General features: G+C 44.0%; 2 protein-coding genes across 3 annotated transcripts in view; one reads left to right on the forward strand and one right to left on the reverse strand.

Moving 5' to 3' along the window:
• The window catches only part of Iqgap2 (IQ motif containing GTPase activating protein 2), a 301482-nt gene that overhangs the window by 217344 nt on the left and 62302 nt on the right, over positions 1–21836 (forward strand). For both annotated transcript variants that reach the window (XM_050153835.1, XM_050153834.1), the window contains exons 14-15: positions 16429–16519; positions 20565–20732. In XM_050153835.1, coding sequence (XP_050009792.1) covers positions 16429–16519; positions 20565–20732 — 259 coding nt within the window. The remainder of the gene's footprint in view (positions 1–16428; positions 16520–20564; positions 20733–21836) is intronic.
• On the reverse strand, positions 12–12583 carry F2rl2 (coagulation factor II thrombin receptor like 2). The gene is made up of 2 exons (XM_050153839.1): positions 10573–12583; positions 12–6506 (listed from the first exon to the last, which is right to left on the reverse strand). The coding sequence occupies exons 1-2, from the start codon at positions 10640–10642 to the stop codon at positions 5461–5463; spliced, it is 1116 nt and encodes a 371-aa protein (XP_050009796.1). The 5' UTR covers positions 10643–12583; the 3' UTR covers positions 12–5460.

Consider the following 21836-nt stretch of genomic DNA (forward strand, 5'->3'; position numbering starts at 1 on the left):
ACGTTCTAGAATATGGATGTTTGCAAGAGGGAAGACTTTTGATCCATTTGTCATAAATCTGATGAGCTTTATCCCAGTTGATGAGGATGGAAACAACAAGGCTGTTTTCCTGGTACCAAGCATTAGAGAAAAGTCCAAACCCAGAGCGATCACTTCTACTCCTCCACTGAATATGCAGTTGTAGGTGAAGTCTTATCCAGAGTGCAGTTCCATGGGCATTTCCTGTGTATCAATGCCATGTGCAACATCTGGTGGGGGCAGGCACTGCAGAGGACACGTGATGCTATTTGAAAGTTTTCTGTCCTTACGGTCTAGATGGTCAGGAACTTGCTGGTGCATCACTGTTTCATAGGGAGTGGTAGGAGAGCAGGAGAGAATCAGGGTTGAGATATTGTGCTCAGAACCTTGAGCAGTTGCCATGGAGCTAGAACAGTAACTGCGCCTAAAGGAGAAAGAAGAGGTGGTTGGGAAGGTGGATGAGGAGGTTGGCATGGTATGGGCAGTGCCCGATGGATGATATCCTTATACTCTGTTCTGAGCATGGGAGGGCACTTGCCTGGAGTCCTCTTGAAGAGCAGTGATGTTATTCACATCTGAATTTACATTGAGGGGTGTCTCAGGAAGACTTAATGCTCTTGGAAAGATACTGGGCTGAGTGTTGAGACTTACAGAACCTGTTGCCCAAGAATAGAAGTGAGGCTGCCAGGTACAGTAGCCATTTCTGTCATCCGTATTCTCAGGTGCACACCCCGCTGGGAGGACTGGGTAGCTCCCCCCCCCGTGTACACCTTCAGAGCCCAGGATCTGCCCCCTCTAAAGCAGGAAAAGCACTCTGCTTAGAGCACGTGTGGACCGAGCAGCTCCTGTTTGCAGGCATGACAGTGGTAGTTAAACATATCTTGTTTAATTCTTATAATAGCCCTGAATCATTTCACCATCATCACGAGTTCTGAGATAATGAACCAGGAGTTAAATAACTGTGTCCATGGCAGACAGCAAAATAACAGCATTGAGAGAGAAAGTTGCTTGCTTTGGAGACAGGCAGGCACCATTTAGATCCTGGCTCACTGACCTTAGACAGACCGCCGTATCCCCATATGCTCATTTTCACATGCATAAAATTAGGATCATACCTGCCCTGAGGTATTACAAAATGAGTTAAACAAGAATACGAGATACATGCATGTGTTCTTATATGGCAGTATATTAATGATATTGTAAATGCATGCATTTGTTTTTATTTTTTAAGAGTTCTCGTTTTTAATTATGTGCATCTGCCTGTCCATATGAGTCCATGCGTGCAGAGAATGCACTCAGAGACCAGAGGTGTTGGATTCCCCTGGAAGCAGAGTTGCAGGTAGTTGTGAGCTGCCTGATGAGGGTGCTAGAACCCCAACTCTGGCCTTCTGGAAGAGCAGCCAGGGCTTGTAACTGCTGAGCCGTCTCTCCAGCCCTGAGTGTATGGTTTTTGTGTGTATGTGTGTAGCTATAGCATTTACTATAGAGTCCAACACAAAACAAACAGAAGCCTGTTTAAGGATTATTGAAGACTCCTGTGGTTGCTTCCCTGCCCTCTTTGAAAGGTGATTGCCATGACTGTGCACCTGACTGGGAAGCACATACAATGGATATCATGACAGGTGGGGAAAGATGCTCCTTACAGCAAGAAGGAAAGACCAGAAATGACCTTAATAGATTAGTTTTCCATGGCACTGCTGGGGATCAAACCTACAAGACATGTGCCCTTCTTCCGCTAAGCTGTGTCCCCAGCCACAATCCATAATTTTTCTCTCATCCTGATCTTTTAGCCAGGTGGTGGTGGCACACGCCTTTAATCCCAGCACTTGGGAGGCAGAGTCAGGTGGATCTCTGTGAGTTCGAGGCCTGTCTGGTCTACAAAGAGCCTGTTCCAGGATAGACTCCAAAGCTACAAAGAAACCCTGTCTTGAAAAAAACAAAAACAAAAAAATTTGGATTTGTTCTTGATGGTTATACACACACACACACACACACACACACAAATTGAGTGCCTTTTTGAAAAAAAAATAAGAAGCAAAGAAAGGACATGACTAGCCCTAGGTGTGGTAGAGGAGGAAGTTTATTACACAGAGGTGGGAGAGCACAGTCAGAAGCAGGGACATCTGGGAAAGTCCAGGGTGAACATGGCCAGACTGAGCTGTGCCATGTGAGGAAAGGGGCAAGGGAGAGGGAGGAACCAGATGCAGCAGCCAGGAGACCCCAAAAGAGTACACTAGAAGACCAGATAACCAAAATGGTTAGATTATATAAGGAAGGGCAGCTGGGGGAATTTAGGGTAGGGGGTGGGTGTGCCAGCCAGGAGGGCCCCCATAACAGGTAGAGACTGAAGGATTCAGGGAGAACCTGAAGGCCAGGTCTACTTTGATATATTAAGTAGGCACCTCGGCTGTTTGTCCTGGCTATGAAACCTAATACTTTGTTGTTTTGGTTTTGGTTTTCATGTTTGCTTGGTTGGTTTGGTTTGGATTTGTTTTCCTGTGTTTTTGAGACGGGGCCTTACTATATAAGTAGAACTTGCTCTGTGGACCAGGCTGGCCGTCCAAGTGCTGGGATTACAGATGTGTGCCACCATGCCGGATTTGTGTATGCCTTCAACTAGTTAACACTGTCCTGTTCCACCAGGACAAACTACTGCAGCTAATGGCTCAGCTCTCAAAATGAACTCCTTTCTCTGAGGTTTTTAGACTCCTAAAGCTTGCTTGAGATTGATTTTAATTGCTTAAGGTTTATCTGACTTTTACTTCGTTACACTTATTTATGTCTTTTATTTGTGTGTGAGTGACAGACTTCCTGTAGAGTCAGGGGGTAACCTGCAGGCATCGGTTCTCTTCTTGCACAGGGTGGGTTAAGGAGATCGCGCGTGTCACATTTGGTAGCAAGTGTCACCCACTGAGCTGTCCTGTAGCCTTGTAAAGTCTTTTAATGTAATGCTTTTGTACAAGGATCTATTGTTTGTTGAGCATATATCCCCCTCATGCCTACTATCAGCTCTGACCCTCCCCTTCCCCTTTGCCCTCCTTAGACAGTCCACCCCTGTCATTTTATACATGCACATATACACGACTTTGTTTCTTTGTATAAAATCTCGGCCCCACAAAGGGTGAGAGAGAGAAAAATATTTTTTTTTTCTGTATACTCTGAGATGGCCTAATTTGCTTAATACGATGATCTCCAGATGTTCTCATTTTCCTGCAAATGGCATGGCTTCCTCCTCTAAGGGTAAAAATGCTTGCTAGGAAAGGACACTTTCTCCAGAGCTTGCCTTAACCACTCCTCTGTTGCTGGGCTCCTGCCAGGTTCTTTATTTAGCTGATGTGAATGATGCTGTAGGAAATATGGGCAGGCAAGGGTCCCTGTGAGGTGTGGACCTGGAGGCCTTCAGGTCAATGCATGTCCAAGTTTGATGAAACAAGAAGCTATATATTCTCGACAATGTTCGCTTAAGATGTATTTTTATTGTTTAGTGGATTATAACAAGTCTTACAGCTTCAGCCCAGCAATACTGCTTGCTCAGAGGTTCCCTCAAGTCCATTTTTAGTCACTAGTGACGCTCCCCCATTAGCCACCGACATCACTTCTCCCATTCGTTCCCTCGGCTTATCTACAGGAATAATCTGGAGATTTATAATATAATACCATTTCCCATTAAAACAAAGGGGGGGTGGAAGTAGCTGGAGACATTATTTAAATTGCTAAATAGCCAGGTGGTGTGGTAGCACAGGCCTTTAATCCCAGCACTCAGGAGCCAGAGGTTGTCGGATCTCTGTGAGTTCGAGGCCAGCCTGGTCTACAAGAACTAGTTCCAGGACAGGAGCCAAAGCAACACAGAAAAACCCTGTCGCCAAAAACTAAACAAAACAAAAACAAATAAATTGCTAAATGACTTTATGAGGGTATTGCTGTTTAGCTTCCTTATTTTTGTAAACAAGTCTAATCAGAAATGATGTCATCTCATGTCATATGGGCTATGCTGGCTTGTCAGATTGCACTGAGTAGACCTCTGTGCGGCTTAGATGCATTGGGGTTTTATTCGGTCATTCAGCCACAAAGCTATACAAAGGATGAAGCTGACCCCACAGGGCATGACTCTGGAATGACCACGAGAACCTCAAAGTGGGGAGGACAGACACCACCTTCTCTATCATCCCTCCCAGGTGGCTTCCGGGACCCCTGCAGACGCTGAGCTGCACAGATTCCGAATCCCTGTAGCAATGGTACTGTGCTTGGCTACAACCCCTTCGCATCCTCTCATTCATTTCACATCACTTCTGGAGGACTGTAGCAACACCTAATCCAGTGCAGATGCTGTATAAAGAGTGATGCAGGATAAATGCTGCCCAAAGACGCTGCGCTGTGTCGGGAACAAGGAAAGTCCGTTCACGTTCAGCTCATAGAACTCTTTCCATACAAGTGTTTTTGATCTGTGGTTGTTTGAGTCTGCGGGTGTGACGCTTGTAGGCACAGTGATCTTATGACATAGAAAACTTCATAGTCTTATGCAAATGAGTTTAGCAGGCTTGTTTGTATAGAAGGGCCATAATTATAAGAAAGTGCTTTAGAAACCCAGATGAAGAAAATGACACTTCTAGTTTGAGAGTAAAGGAAGAACAGTCCTTTAAAGACGTGGAAAGTGGAACAGATTAGAACAGAGAGGCTAGAATGGGCTTTCACGGGGGCAGCGGGAAAGGGAAGGAAAGACAGGTGGTGAAGCCAGCAGGCCTGGTGCATGGCTTCACAGGCCACGTTAGGGAACTGGCCAGGAAAGCCACCCTCGGGTTTGTCACTGTAGGAGCCGTGCGGGGTCAAGGGAAGTGTTTGCCTGATGTATTCAGGAAGATACTCAGAGAAGGTGAAGTGAAGGCTCGGCCAGCGGTGAGGACACCCGGTTAAGACAGAGGTGGGATAAAGACAAGTTCCCAGCAAGGGACAGTGTAACTGTTCAAAGAACCACAAGTAATGCTAAATCCCCAGGATGGCAGTGCTAGTCACTGGAGGAAAGGGGGAATTTAAAGCTTGGAGAATAAAGGAGGCAAATAGAAACCTGTCAGTTGTCACAAGGAGAATAATGATAGTTTTGTGAAAGATTAAGGCATTCTTAAAATACTGGCGAAGTATTTTTAATCCTAATAATTTTACAGCATTTGATGTCTGAAGCACTATTTCATAGGAGCTTTGAAATGGAACTCTTGCCAGGCCTGGTTGTGTGTGCCCTTAATTTCAGCACTCAAGAGGCAGAGGCAGGCAATCGCAGGTTTTTTGAGGTCAGCCTGGTCTAGAGAGTTCTGGGCTAGCCAGGACTATACAGTGAGACCCTGTCTTAAAAAAAAAAATTAAAACAAAGATAAAAATTGAGCTGTTGGTGTCATGCACAAGTCAGCCCAAGCGTGTATATTTTCTCTAAGACGATCTTGCCCTCGTTGGCTAAGAAGTAAGCTGGTCTAGAGTTTTTGACATGACAAAATAAAGGAATGGATCTAGGCAGCTGTTCAGGCTACCCAGGCACAGAGCTATCAGATACATAAAGTACAAGCTATCAGTGTGGTTGTAATAGTAGTTGGCATGGTGGACTATGAGTATAATGTTGGTAGGAGCAAAGCAAATAGTGAAAATGACAAGGATGAGGAGAATTGCCTTGATGTACCTCAGCCATCTGCGGTCCTGGGCGTTAAGTTTGCGGATGAGAGTTGTATAGCAGTAGACAATGACCACAAAGGGAACGAGGAACCCGAATAACGCTAAGGAGATGAAGTAATAGAACTGGAAGGGAGACAGGGACTCGCATGTGCTGTGGACATCGTGACAGGTGGTGATCTCTGGCTGGACGAGATGGTACTCCTGCTGCAGGATGGCAAAGGGCAGCATGTATAAGAAAACCATCACCCACACCAAGCCACACATGAGCAAAGTGAAGTTGCGTTTGGGCAGCTTCCGGTACATGAAAGGGTGGACGGTGGCCAGGTAGCGGTTGACGCCCATGCAGGTGAGGATCAGAATGGAGCAGTACATGTTGCCGTAGAAGATGACCGTGGTGACCCGACACATGGCCTCTCCGAACACCCAGTTGTTCCCGTTGAGATGGTAGGCGACCTTAAACGGCAGCGTGACACAGAAGAGGAGGTCTGCGATGGCCAGATTGGTGTGGAAGATGACCAGACAGATGGATTTGGTCCTTGTGGAAAGTTTCCACAGGGTCACAATGTTCGCTGGCACACCAACCACAAACACCAGGATATAGATGGCAGGTATCAGTTTGGTACTTAAGGAGCTTCTCAGGTACCCCATGGTAGCATTGTTCACAAGGAGAGTTGAAATACTCCCCTCGGGGCATCTCAGTTTTACAGTTGCAGTGGCTCCCGTCCAGCCCTCTATGTCAGAAAGCGGGAAGTCTTCAAAGGTATGGGGCTCTCCATTAAAGGTCTTAATAGTTAAGGTTGGCTTGGCTGAGTTCTCTGGGATGTTTTTTATACCTGTAATTGAAAGAAAATATTACATATGATTTGTGAAGTCCTAACGGTGGTTTGGATAAAAATGAAATGTTTGATGCTTCATGATTTCTGTGGTTATAGAACTTGGGGTCATTTTTTTAGAAATCTCTATAGATGATGTAACCCACAGGCATGTATATAATATGTATAATATACCATACTGTGCTTTCCTGTGAGAACTAGATATCAATCAGGACTTTAGAATAGCGTTCCAGTGGTTCTCAGTCTGGGTCATGACCCCTTTGGTAAGGCTCTGTCTCCAAAAATATTTCCTTTGCAATTTATAGCAGCAGCAAAACTACAGTTTTGAAGTAGCAATGAAATAATTTTATGGCTGAAGTCACCACAACACAAACTGTATTAAAGGGTCGCAGCACTAGGAAGGTTGAGGACCACTGTCGTAGATGAAACAAAACAGTACAATGGAATATTATAGAAAAAAATATTTTATTGTCTACAAGCTATCGGGAGATAGTTAGCCAACTCGAGTATTCAAGCAAACTATCACTGAAAAGATAAAACTTGAGCAAAGACGAGCCAGCTGCAGATGTGGAAGCTAATATGTGAGGTATGTTCTCACGGTGATGGCTGGGCACGGGATCTGGGAATGGCCAGTCCCTTTGATTCTGACAATGTCAGTTGCATACATTGCAGTGCTGTGACGTTTTAAACTCCACTGCCGTCAACAAGCAATACTTAGGCCAGAGAAGAAGTGCACGGGCATGTTCTGTCTTGTGTTAATTTGATACATCTAAGAGATGAAGTTGAAGAAGTCTCACAGTTCCCGAGGGGACCCTAAACTGTCCTCTGAAGCCATGATCTGTTTGTACATTCTGGGGGTGCACACAAAGTCTTTTCCATTTTTGCTGGCAATCGAACACGGGGCTTTTCAATGCTAGGTAGCTGCTCTACCACTGACCCCCACCTCCACCCTCTGCGTGCAAAATCTGCAGAGGGATGACTCCTGTGGTGGATGGAGTAGCATTCCACTCACTCCCGATCCCACCTGCTATCCTGTGGAACCTAGGATATGCTACCTCACATGAAAAAGGGGTTATGTAGTTAGGTATCAGGAGATGGGGACAGAACCCTAGCTTGGCTAAGTGGTCTAAATGCAATGTTACAAGTTCTTATACATGTGAGGCAACAGGATCAGAGTCAGGCTTGAGGTGATGCTATTGGCTTTGAGGTTGGAATAGAATCCAGGAGCCAAGGAGCTCGGGCAGTGTCGAAGGCAAGACCAGATTTTCTCCTGGAGCATCAGGAGTGAACACAACCCTAGCAACACCTTGATTTTTAAGAATTTTGACCTCCAGAGGCATCAGATGGTCAACCTGTGTTGTCTAAAGCATCAATACGAGAACATTTATTATAGCCTGGACAGGAAACTAATGTAACCATGATTTTGGCCCGTGTTTAAAGTGGGTTTGGTGGCAGAAGGTTATGATGGTAAGAGATTCAGGGCAGGGGGACCTGATGTGCAGACTGCTGACCAGATTGCTCAGAATCTAAGGGTGGTGAGTCACTGAAGTAGAGGCAAGGCTGTAAACAGGTAAAGACGGGAATTCGTAGTTACGCTGGACTCTGAGGGCCATCTCATCTGATTGGCTGTAGAGGGGCACTTGCAAGCAATATAACTGGAGGTTTCCATTCTGAATGATTTAGAGGAAGAGGGCGCTGCTTATAACTGCTATCGGGCAAGAGTGAGGAGATAAAGTGGGAAAGAAATTCAGACCTTGGGTTTATAGGAGGTTTGTGTGTTTGGCTTGTTGAGACAGGGTCTCACTATAACCCAGGCTGGCCTTAGCTCCCTTTGTACTGGGATTCCAACTGTGTGCCACCACACCTGGCTAAATCTCGGGCTGTTGTATGACCGACCTGGGACAGCTACTGGAATGCTAGTCTGTAAAATGTTGGGCAAGCAGTTCCAACTCTGGATGTGGCATTCCCAAAGGCCAAGAGCAAATGTGGGGTGTGCCTGCCTTAGTCTTCACGGGGTCTGTGGTTAAATTAGGAGAGTGGAGAAGTGGCCTAGGGAGAGATATGGGAAGAAGGAATGCAAAGATGGGCTTCGGGAGAAATACCAGGTTTTAAGAGAAGACAGAAAAATCAAAAGATAAAATTACTGTGATGATCTAAGGAGTTAAAAATGGATTTTTAAAATGGAAGAAACATACCAACTATGTGCGGTAGAGACTTGGCACGACTCAGCTTGTTCATGTTAATAATCAGTTCCTCGAAAACCAATTTAAACCTCATACATTCCAACCTGAGAAGCTACTCTCCTACCACTGAGGTCCTGACCCAAAGCCCCTGAATCCTCCATTTTAAACATTTGAGGATGGTGTTCAGAGGTCTGTCCTCGTTCAAAGCCAGACCTGATTTAATCTCTGGCCTTTGCTCCCAGGTGTAAACTCCTTCATACCTTGGAGTCTGCCCAGGCTGAATTCAGTGTATCAGGTGGGGTCAGTGTTATCTGAACAACTGCTCTGTGAAGGCGACCCGGGGTTGTTTAAGGAAGGAATCATTTGGAAGGTAGCGGTCTGTGTATCTGTGCTAAGATGGAGCCTTGGAGGAAAGCCCTGTGATGTTTGAGCTCAGTCACTCAAATCCTTCTGCACATTGCCTTTGGGAAAAGTCAAGATATCCCTCAAAACAAGTGCTTTAGCAAGTTGGGCAGAACGGTGTGTACAAATTTCTTCCCTCCAAGGTCTGGTGAGAAACCTGATGAAACCACTTGTTGGTCAGTTTTCAGATGAATCCTGTGACTGAGCAAGACCCAGTATCTACATACTGTTTCCATGAGGTCTCAGGTGTGCCCCCCATCTATGCCTTCTGTGAGTCTGAACCTAAAAAATAGTGTTCCTTGTTAGATTTTATTCTTATAAAAAAAATGACTAGGGTTCTTTGGGTTTTCTTTGGTGTGATGTTTCTGAAATGCTCTCAGCTTGGGAGAAGGCTTCAGATATAATCCAGAGAGAATGGCCCTCTGGTTCCTGGTGACATATCTTCCCATCGTATCTCCCCATAGCAGTGGGTGAATGAATCCACCCCCAAGTCTCCTTTCAAGTCCTCCCAAGCTCTACTGGCATCAGGAAGGAACCCTCTCATGTAACGCATTTCCTTGCAAATGTGGCTCAGCCACATTTGGCTTATTCTCTCAAAGGAACCATAAACCTCTCTAAATCCTGTTTGCTCAGCCCCTACCATAGGTCCCCTTAAGCATGCTGCAGGGACCTCAACTTTGCAGAGGGTTGTCTTCTGTTTAATTTTGGTTTCATCCCACATCCCCCTCATAACACTGCTGATTGCCCTGTGACCTGACAGTGAGAGAGAGTCCTGGATGCAATCCTGTCTCAAAGTAGTTCATTTCAGAGCAAACAGAAATGATGGGTAAAATTATAGACATGTTCAAGGCAAAATAATTATTTGGGGGAGATCTTATTTCTAAAATTATCCATAGCTAAATTATGTATAATCATAGCATATACATATATACATTTGTACACATACACACAGGGATGTCTGTGTGTGAGAAAGAGAGAGGGAGAGAGAACTCCCTGATACTAAAACCTTAAGGTAATAAAAGGTATTTAACTTTAGAAACATTGTTAACCTTCCTGACTGTTGAAACCAAATGACACTTTGTGGCAGTATTTTTCCCCACCTGTGCCTCAACAGAAATTATAAAACTTATAAACTTAAAAAGATTTGTAATCCCTTGAAAAAATACAATCTTTTCCAAATCAGGAAATTTCATAAATGCAAACACTTCTCACAAAGAAAGTTGCTTTTTGACTTAATTGAAGATAAAGTTTTAACTCAGACACAAATGTGTAACTACTAATAGAGAACATTGGTCTTTAACAAGGTTTGACTTGGCAACAAACTTTAGCTACCTCAGTTATTCCTCCTCGTAATAACCCAGATCGTGCTCTGCCTTTGGGTTCACAATTCTTGGGAGGCAACAAGAAGAGTAGGTTCATTTGACTCCCACAGCACAAACGGTCCCCGTTCCCACCCCATCCTATTCCAGAAGAGGACTTACCACTCTGGCAAAAAGTGGCCGGCAGGAGCAGCAGCCTGGCAGCAATCAAGATAAGGACCTTAACTTTCATGTCCTGAAACCCGACTATGGAACGTTACCAAGTGTGCAAAGTCACAGAGCAGATTTCCCTCTGATCCATGTATTAGCAGCAAGTGAGAGTCTGAGAAACGTCCAGCCTGCACTGTGTGGGCAGGAACTTGCCCTGCCTCGGCAGGGGAAGGATGTGGTGGCTTGACGTTTCCTAATGAGTGACTCAGGCTGAGCCTCACTGAGTTGCCACATCCCTTTAATGCCTCTTCAGCCCCTGCCATCATTTCTTTAGAACCAGTGCTGTATTTCTCCCCAGGGCACTGAAATAATGGCAGAGACTGGCCGAGGCCTTTTGCAAAACAAAGCTGAGAACAGACTCAGCTTCAATTAGCTTTGAATTGCTTCCACAGTGCGGTTTTTTTCCATTTCAAAAACACGGCTCCAGAGTTATACTTTCTGTTTAATACATGCATAATTAGAAATTCTACTTATATATCAGTGCCTCGCTCAGCCATTGTCAGAGAGGCTTCTTCTTCTAGTAGAAGGGAACTAACGCAGAGACCCACAGCGGGCAGTGTGCAGAGAGTGAGAGATTTTGGAGTACTTAGTCTTAAGTAGGATGTTTTCATCAAACCCCTTCCCTCAAAGCTTGGGAATCAGTACAGAATAAGAGGCTGAAAAATTGTAAGAATCAAAAGGGATGGATGACTCCAAGGAAACTCTTCAAGATAAAACAGGACTGATGTACATATGAACTCAAGGCTTGCACAGGTTCAAGCCAAACAGGGTTCCAGAACTGAGAGGGGGAAATGGACCTGGGCTCCCAGCACTGACCAAGAAGCTATCTGCAATTGATTCCTATGGCAAAGGAAACGTTGGTTCTTTCCGATGGATTCTCACTACGTAGTGTATTAACCGCATGTAAGGGGAGGTCCCATGCCCAGGAGTGAAGTCAGTGGTGGCTTTATAGACATTTATCTCATATTTCTTTGAGCATTTTTTTTGTCTTATTGGTCTTTCGCTTGTATATTTTGGTTTCCATTTTTTGTGTGTTTTTGTGGGTTTTGGTGTGTATGTGTGTTTTTTATTTTTTGTTTGTTTGAATATAGGGTGAAAGGACAGGGAGTTGGGGAGGTGGAACGAGTCTGGGAGGAGTTGAGGGGAAGGGAAAGTGTGATCAGAATATAATAAGAAATTTTTTTGCAAAAATCAAAATAAAATTGTGCTTTCTTTTATTCCGTTTCAAACTTTAGTTCCTAAACCGATCACATAATTATAATCGAAATTAATTGTAAAAAGCAAACACCCCCTTCCTCACCCTCCTCCTTTTGAGACAGAGTTTCATGTAGCCTAGGCTGGCCTTGAACTCAAGATGAAGCTGAAAATTGACTTGTGCCCAAGGACTCCTCGTCCTTCTGCCTCTGATCCCAGGCATGCATCACCACACTTGGCTTCTGTGGTGCTGGAGACTGAACCCAGGCTTCATACATGCTAGGGAAGGACTCTACCAACAGACTTCCATCTTCAGTCCCGGCAACTATTTAAGATGGAGAATTCTCTGTCTATCCGAGCTTCACAGTGCGCATTCATGATCCCGGCACTTGACAGGCTGCAACAGGAGGACGTCAGTGAGTCAAGCATCAGCTTTGGTTATGTTATGAGTTTGACCAGCCTCAGGAGCACAGTGAGACCCTGTTTCAGAGGGAAAGAGAGGAAGATTCTCCGCCTACCTTGGTGCTTGTATGGAATTTAGTTTTGTTGTCTCTGTGAGGAAGGTGTGTTTGCCACAGATCAATGTGTTCTAAATCGTCTCATAACTCTGCAGAGTCAGATTACAGGAAGGACCCATGCCAAACGTCTCTATCTGAACTGAACTAAAATCATAACAATAGTGAAGTACAAACAACTCTATTTGATTGAACAAAAGGCAAAATAAAATTGAAAGTACAAGGACTTGCTTTATTCCATGGATCTTGGTGAACAGGCCTATATAATAAGCATTTTAAATTTTATGTATATGACATATATATACATAATATAGAATATATATTAATGTACAGTTAAATTGCATATATACACATTTATGTATTTATATATATATCACATTTATATTTAGCCATTATAATGTTCACTAGTGTTAAGTATATTTAACAAACCATAAAGAAGAAACCTTGACTCTAATATGTTTGCCTTAATGAACAATATATAATTAAATTCCAAGTCAGAAAACTCAACCTCTAAAATTCAGCAAGAGTCAGAAAATTCACACTTCACATGAGACTTAAAGGCAGAGGAAGGGGTAACGAGGAAGTAATAGACAGATCTATATTAACTTTTATCATCTTGATTAAATTTAGCCAAACCAAGTCATTTCCAAAGGTCTAATTAACACTTCAACTACATAATCTACAGTATCATAAACTAAGGTAGAATTTTCTAATACTGTAGCAACAGTAAACCCAGAAAATTGGGGGGAGGGGATAGCCTGTTTTAAACTTTCTTGGCATCACCCAAATTCAGCAAGTTATTGTTGATTTGCTGGAGACCTGATTGTTGGCCATTCCGTCCACTCTTCACTCACATGCATAGCCACATGGGTGAAGGCCTGGCCATCCCAGAGCTGTTCCCCTATCTCCCTGTGAGTGACTGACTGAAAGGGAGAGCTCACACCCTACAGCTCACACCCTACAGCTCACACCCCTACAGCTCACACCCCTACAGCTCACACCCTACAGCTCACACCCTACAGCTCACACCCTACAGCTCACACCCTACAGCTCACACCCTAAAGCTCACACCCCTACAGCTCACACCCCTACAGCTCACACCCCTACAGTTCACACCCCTACAGCTCACACCCATACAGCTTTGTTTTCACTTTTGATTTTGTATTTAACTTTTCTTCCAGTACATCATGGTCTCAAAGCTGTTGATTTAAATTTGTTTGGTTTTGCAAAGTCTGACTTCAGTTTGCCTTCTGAGACTAATACTTTGATCTTCAGTGTGGAACAGCCACCATCTTCTTATCCAGGCAAGAGTGTGTGTGGTCCATCTTCTACAGCGACTCTCATGTTCTTCAGAAGAAGAGGGCTGAGATGAGAGGAACCTGTGTAGTGTTTGATTTTTAGATTATTCCTGGGGAGGATGGGGTTTCTTTGGGTTTAATAAAACAAGAAAAAAAAATCCTAGGGCTAGTGAGAAGGCATGGAGGGTAAAAGCACTTGCTTGCTACTCAAGTGACCTGGGCTCAACCCTTGAAACTCAATTAAAGGTGGAAAAAAAAAAGAAACAACTCCACAAAACTGTCCTCTGCCCCCACATTCACACAGATACACACACACACACAATACGGGAATATGTTTTTAAATCCTGTTTTCCTGTCTCCTTTCTTTTCCAAGCCTCTCATTTTTTCCGTTTCTTGCTTGAACCTCTTCCAAAGTTTCATTTCCTAAGAAGTTATTAAGCCGCTCGGTGATGCTTCTTCCCACATGACAGTTGTAGCTGGAGATGACTCAGGAAACAGGCCTTATGAAGTTTCTAGAGCGCTCTGTCTGCCCCCAGTGATGCAGGAAGAAGCAGCATGCATCTGATCTAGGGCCCTCACCACACACATTATCTCATATAGTTCCTGAGGAAGATGGTTGGATATTTGCTGGTAAATCTCCCTCCAGACCCAGGGCTCTTCCTGAGCTCTTAGTGATGAAGTTTGTCCTAGACGACGTCAATACCAGAGTTGATTCTTTCCATATACTACAGCTATGCATGGGTGTGTGAGCATATCCATGTGTGTTCATAAGTGTGGGTACCTGTGGGGGGGTGCATGTGTGCTAACAGGTGTGTCTGCACAGGCATGCAAATGAATATGGAGGCCTCGGGACAACCTCAGGTGCCATCCCTTGGATGCTGTCCACCTTGTTCTTTTTTGAGACGGTCTCTCACTGGCCTGGAATTTGCTGTTTCAGTGAGGCTGACTAGCCAGTGAGCCCCAGGCATCCTCCTGTCTCTACCTCGCCGGTGATGACCTTAGAATGGCAAACTACCACTCCTGGCTTTTTTTTAGTGGGTCCCAGGGGATCAAACTCAGGTCCTTGCACTTGCCAGCTGAACTATTTCCACAGCTTCTCCCAGGCATCTTGATTAGGTTAGAGTACCACACACACACGCACACACACACACACACACACACACACACACACTTTAACAATGGAATTCCAGAGGCTGGAGAGCTGGTTCAGCAGTTACAATCTTACAGATGACCTGAGCTCAGTTCCTGGCATGCATGTTAGGGAGTTCACAACTGCCTATAGCCAGCTCCAGGACCGGATGACCCCTCTGGATTCTGAGGACAATTCCACTCGTTTGCACATACATGCAAATAGACATATACATGTTAATAGAAACAAAATAAATCTTTTAAAAAGTGGGATTCTAGGGGCTGGAGAGATGACTCAGCGGTTAAGAGCACTGGCTGCTCTGCCAGAGGTCCTGAGTTAGATTCCCAGCAACCACGTAGTGGCTCACAACCATCTGTAATGAGGACTGGTGCCCTCATGCAGGCAGAACACTGTAAAGGTAATAAGTAAATCTTTTTTTTTTAAAGTGGAATTCTAGAGCTAGAGAGATGGCTCAGAGGTTAAAAACACTGACTGTTGTTCCAAAGGACCCAGGTTCAATTCCCAGCATCCACATGGCAGTTCACAACTGTCTATAATTCCAGTTCCAGGGGATCTGACATCCTCACACAGACATGCATGCAGGCAAAGCCCAATATACATTAAGTAAATAAATACATCTTTAAAAAATAGTGGAATTCTACATCTTTCCTTAAAGTATTTAATGTCTACCCCCCAAAAAAAAATGCCTTGAACTCCCGTTTAATAGCTGCCAGCACTGTGTTTGTAGCAAAATCTTCAGAATTCACCTGGACATAAAACACTCAAAGCAATCCCGTTCATTGCCACAGCGGCTGTGGCCTCTTTCTGAAGCCACTGTTAACTACTTAGTGTTTTCTGCTGTGTGCCAACCCCTTCTTGCCTCCTTCTCAACCCCTTGTCATAGCTTATCCCACCTGAGTGCAGCGTATTCCGACGGCTCTGGCTTCTCCAAGAGCTTCTTGGCTCCTTCAGACCAGTTACCGTACTTTTGTGTGTTTTTGTCCAGGTGTCTGACAAACATTGGGTATCATGGTTCCTGAATGCTTAACTGCGTGGCCATGGATGGCTTTTTGATAGAGGTGGCATTTGAGTTATGAGTTATGAGACATGGTAGCCAGCTAGGGAAGAGTGTTGTGCGCTGAAGGAGGGTGAGACTCAAGTACAGGGAATGAGAAGCTAGTGGGCCAGGCAGGACCCCATCCCTGGAGCTACATCTGCAGTCCTGAGAAGAGAGCTTGCATTTCTAAGGTTAAACAGGTAGGAGACATCGCTTTGAAATGATTGGGTGTTCTCACTAGAGAGCTACTATGGTACAGAGCAAAATGGAAGGAATGAAGCCACATGGGACAGCAGCGTAGCTGTCCACCTAGGGCAGCGGCTCTCAGCCTTCCTGAGGCTGTGCAGACCCCAAACCATAAAATTATTTCACTGCTTCTTCATAGCTGTAATTTTGCTACTCTTATGAATCCTAATGTAAACATCTGATAGGCAGGATGTCTGATCTGCGACCCACAGGTTGAGAACCAGTGACCTGGAGGATGATGCAGTCTGTCTGTCACCAGCTTGTGCCACATGGTGGTGCTACCTGGTGCTTGCTGCATAAGAACTAGGGAATGACAATGAACCCTGAAGGAGGGGTGTTGATTCATTGTTCTTTGATTCTGTGTTCCAGGATCCTGAGAGCGTGTCTAAAGTTCTCTGGCTGGACGAGATACAGCAAGCCATCGATGAGGCCAACGTGGATGAGAACAGAGCAAAACAATGTAAGCACCCCCCCCCCCTTCTTCATCTTGCCAGACCTGCCTTGCTTTTATGTGGTTTTGCGCCTGAAGTCATTAACTTTGAATTTCTGGAAAGATCTGAATACTTCTCAGTTTTCAGTCTCAGCTGCATCTCCAAACAAATTCGTCACTAGCTAGTTTCCAGCCAGCAGGTGCTGTCTCCAGCAAAATCTGACAGCGTTGCCAAACAAAAACCCAGATAGCAAGAATGTTTCGTAGACTCTGAAAGTGTATGTTGATCCTTTGGAAGCTATTTCTTCTCAATAAGTGTCTAGCCTCTTTTCTTATGCTCTCCATTGTTAGCAGTAATTTTTCACAGAAACAGGACCAAAAGGTGGGCAGAGAGGAGGCAGGGAGTGGAAAACGCGAGGTCAGATCTGCAGACTGGTGTCAGCTCTTAATTTCCAAGGGCAAATGGGCGTGGTTGCATCTGAGAGCAGACTCTCCAATAGTGCGAATCAGAGACGTGGAGTTGGACAAGTCTCATGATATTTCTATAGGTGAAGTTACCTGGTAGTTATTATTTCTCTCTTGAGCTGTATAAATGGAAGCGTTCAGGGTCACGTGAAAAGAAATGGAGTCGGTGCGATGGCTCAGCGGGTAAGGGTGCTTGCTGCCAACACCCACCCAGGGTTGATTCCTGAAATCCACGTGGCAAAAGCTGACTCCCATAACTTATCCTCTGTTCTTCGTTTGTGTGCATGTGTGCACACATGCACACGCATGCGCATACATGCACATGCATGCACACCTAGGTAAATGAATAAATAAATGGAAGAAAAAATATTAAGAGAGGTCTAACTTGAATCATGAAAACAGTCCAGGCCCCTGAATTCACATACTGGAGTTTATTGTAAAACCCACAGGACCTTTGAATGAAGGACAGGCCAAGTCTCCTTGAGACAGGCTGTCACTTCACCACCAAAAAAAGAGTGTTGTTAACCCGTTTGCCAGAAGGACCCATAGCCTTCTGCATGATGACCGCTGCGGTATGGGGATGGACTAAAGACATTAGCAATTTTTTTTCAGTGATGCTGGCTTTGAGTGAACTCTAATCCTAACAGACCCAAAATGTCAGCATTTCCTCCCCAGAGCAGGGGCTTTGAAAAGTTAGGTGATCAAAGGGGTTTTCACTTAAGTCCCCACCCCCCAGGGGATCCAGCAACTCTGCTGAATGTACCCTATGGTTGCATGCCCCATTCTGGAATGCCATAAGCAGGATCCCTACAGTGGTTCAATGGTCACAATTTTTACTTGTTTTATACCTCTATTATCAAAGAAGAATCTGAAATGGCTTCTAAGTTGCTACAGTAACAATCTCCCTAACATAAAACTGGACAAGACTCCTAAAAGTGTAATTTAGCAACCTGCCTCTTCCTGGCGTGGGGAGACCCTGTGCCATCCTATCAGGTCACAGAGTGCCGTCGAAATAGTTTAGTCTTCCTCCCCAGATGTAGCGGCATCTGTCGGGAACATCTGGACTTTGTTTTCTTCTATTGGGAAAACGTGTTTTCTCTGACCTGGACTTTTATGCCCTTAGAAACTTGGTAGTCATTCCTTCCTAAGATCCAATGCTTAAGAGAGAGAGAAAAAAAAAAAACAGACTTGAGAGGGATGCCTAAGTTTTTAATCTGCACATACACAAGAGATAGTCATGATCCGCCAAGGCACTGTAAAGAAATGAGGCTGTGATATAGAAACTCAGCCTAGGATGCCCCCTTTTAGAAGTCCAGCCAACCTACAAGTTGCTTTATTCACTGTTTCCTTACTCCTAGCCTGTGGATGTTGGGTCTGTTTTTCACAAGAAGATGCAGCATGGTCCCTTGGCTATGAAAGCTAGTTTCTCAGTTCCTATGGCTCTGTTGTTCTCTGCTATTATTGGGACTCTTCTGTACTCTGAGTCCTGTCCCATGCTACCAGAGTTATGACCCCTCCAATAATATTCACTGATAAAATTAGATTATTTTTAAAGTTAAAGCTATCTATAGTCAGACATTAAAATTAGAATATCCTGATTTCAATGGAAATTCCATCTTACTATTAAAAACATTCTTCCTTCTTGGCACAAAAACCAACTCTTGTTGTAGGTCTAGAGCATCCTAGATGATTTAGCAAAGGGCTTCGGCCCCTCTGTGTCACCATAGGCCAGACTGGAAAGGGGGAGGGACTAAATGTCAATGTGTTTATTTTCACAAGTGCCTTACTTCCCTCAACATTTGAGACCTTAGTGCGGTGTTCTCAACCCTTACCCCCACCCCCATCCGTTTACCCTAAGGCGTAAAAATTTTCTTCCTAATGGTTCCTCATCCTGACATTACAATTTTGCAGACATGTTGTATACCTCTTTGTGTACAATATATACACCCATGCTTTACACATTAAAGAACCAGCTGTTGCTGTGTTGGGTGTTTATCCTCCTAGGAGTGCATGCCTTAAGAGAGCCCACCAGTGTGAGGCTTAAGGTCTAAAGCACTTGACTTTCTGAAGCTCAGTTATCTAATATCTTCCTCTATGACCCAGCCACAAATCACAGAATAAGTGCCTGAGTCATCAAAATAGACATTGTGCATTTGGGGCATTGGATGCTCACCTCACTGGGGACCCCTGGGACAGACTTGAACCAGCCACTCTTCCCATACACACAGTCCTATAGTCCATGGTGTCTCCTGCAGATTGACTGCCACAGGCTAGCTTGCTCTCTGGCTCCTGTTTATATTTCTTATACAACCCGGGGCTACCAACCTAGGGATGGCGCCAACTACAGTGTGCTGGGTCCTTCTGCATCAATTAATAATCAAGATAGCCTCCCCAGAGATGCCCACAGGCCAATCTGAACTTGGCAATTCCTCCATCAAGGCTGTTCCTCTCAAGACTCTAGGGTGTGTCAAGTTGACAAAGCTAACAGGGACAGTGACTCAACACATGTTGGAGTTTGACATATGAGTAAGAGAGGAAACCCATCTTCCCAAGATCTTCTTTCTGAATAGAGAAAGTATTTTAACTTGGCTCCCCCTCTATTTTACAATTTTACAGACGTGTTGTATACCTCTTTGTGTACAATATATAGACCCATGCTTTACACGTTAAAGAACCAGCTGTTAACTTAGTGTATTTACAGGTTACACAATTTCATTAGTTGGACCAGGGCATTCTTTCCTAGAACTAAAGCAGATAATAATACAGAATTTACTAAATTCCTTTAAGCAACCATGAGTTCCCTGTGATTTTTTTTTAATGGGATGAGGCAGAAATTTGAAAGGCTTATTAAGTTTAAGTTGATCCAAAATAAAGTTTCCAGATTCCTTTGCCCATCTCTTCTCACTGTGCCTCTCTGGGACATTTCCTTAGGTTGGTTATAACAACTTTGTCAACAGTGCTAGTTTTAATACAAGAGACTATTAATATTTCCATAGCTGAATTAGCATTCTGCTTACTCTATTGTTTTTTGGTTTTTCGAGACAGGGTTTCTCTGTAGCTTTAGAGCCTGTCCTGGAACTCCCTTTGTAGACCAGGCTGGCCTCGAACTCACAGAGATCCACCTGCCTCTGCCTCCCAAGTGCTGGGATTAAAGGCATGCGCCACCACTGCCCGGCCCATTCTGCTTACTCTAAAATAATGTTCTTATTAAAATGAATCCTCAAGTGTAAGGTCTAGATCAGGGCTGTATTGTCTATCATTGGTGTGTATTCCTCAACAGTCTCCAACACACATGTCACAGGGTGTAGCTTCCCTGACATGCATACTCCATAGGTTACATTACAGTGAGCACCACCTAGTTCCCTTCATATATACAAGCCTAACCAGAGAATGTTAGAGTTTTAACATGCCGGGCTCCCATAGAACCTCTCTTTTACAACCCAAACTGACAGGTGAATCAGTGGCTGGCCAGGTGGATATGGTCAGACTGTCAGATAAAGGGTTTAACCAAAATACCAATGTACTCCTAGAAGGTTCACACATGTATTTATGTGTCTTATATATAAGTAAACAGTAATGATTAACAGAAACTTTGTTTCTCATTACCCAGTGGTTACACTGGTCGTCGATGTCAACGAGTGTTTGGACAGAAAACAATCAGAACGTATCTTGTCTGTACTGAAGTCTTCTACTAGTAATACCCATGACATAATCCCAGAGTGTGCCATCAAGTACTACGATACCCTTGTGAAGGCAAAAGAGTCCAAGACTGACAACGGTGAGCATTTCCATGGCTTAGCACAAATACGTCATTTAAAATATGGTGGTTTCTATGGCATTGTGATTTCCTAATTTTGAGACAGTTATGGCTTTATCAATATTTCTAAAATTTTTAGCGTCTCTGGCAGAACAAGTGTTTTTAGGTTCTTTTTTTAGAGCTGCAGTTATCTCAGCAGCGATGCACAGATGGTGACATCATAGAACTGAGAAAATATAAGCAGATCTTTATATTAATAATTGCCATCATTTAACCCTTTATGGGACAAATGATATGTGATTAGATAAGGAAAATGTTGCAGATCTATATACTGGAATATTAATAGCCACCAAAAGGGATGAAGAAGCTACATGCTACAACATGGAGGAACTTGAAAACAGTCTGCTCAGTAAAAGAGACAGAGACAGGAGAACCTGGCAAGGTGGCTCAGTTGGTAAAAGCACGTGCTATGAAACCTTGATACCCTGAATGCTGTGCCTGAACCCACGGGAGAAGGAGGAAATTGGCTTCGAAGAATTGTCCTCTGACTTCCATACATACGCTATGGTGTGCACGTACTGGCATATGCGTACACACACGCGCACACATACAAATATTTAATTAAAACAAAAGACCAACAACAGACAAACAGCTGTCTGACTCCCCATTTGAAGAGAAAGCTGTCACTTTTTGGAGACACTGACAAATTGAACACGGGTATTTAAAATCAAAAATAATCAGCAAATGCTTATATAACCTGGTTATTCTGTTCAATTATTGGAATGAATTTAAATATTTTAGAAAGATGATCACTCACGGTTTGACTTGCCTGGAAAGATGACAAGTCTAGTGGTCACTAAGAAGCAGTTGATTTAGTTTAGTCAGAACTTTTCAGTGGTTAAGGTGGATAGATCTCAGATCTCTGGATTGAGTCAGAATTCATGACTAATTAACAAAAATAAAGATTTCTAAATGTGCTATAATGTGCAGCCTTAGATTCACAAGGAAGAAACACTCTTCTCAACCAACCTAAGCCATGACTGCCATAGGCTTCTATAGCCCGTCCCCACCCACCCAAGTCATTTCCTTTCAGCATTTTTTTCTCTTTTTGTGTGGTTATGGACA

Source organism: Alexandromys fortis, unplaced genomic scaffold (genome assembly GCF_014885135.2).
Source record: "Alexandromys fortis isolate MF-2015 unplaced genomic scaffold, M_Fortis_MF-2015_v1.1 scaffold_79, whole genome shotgun sequence".
In the NCBI taxonomy this organism is placed as follows: domain Eukaryota; kingdom Metazoa; phylum Chordata; class Mammalia; order Rodentia; family Cricetidae; genus Alexandromys; species Alexandromys fortis.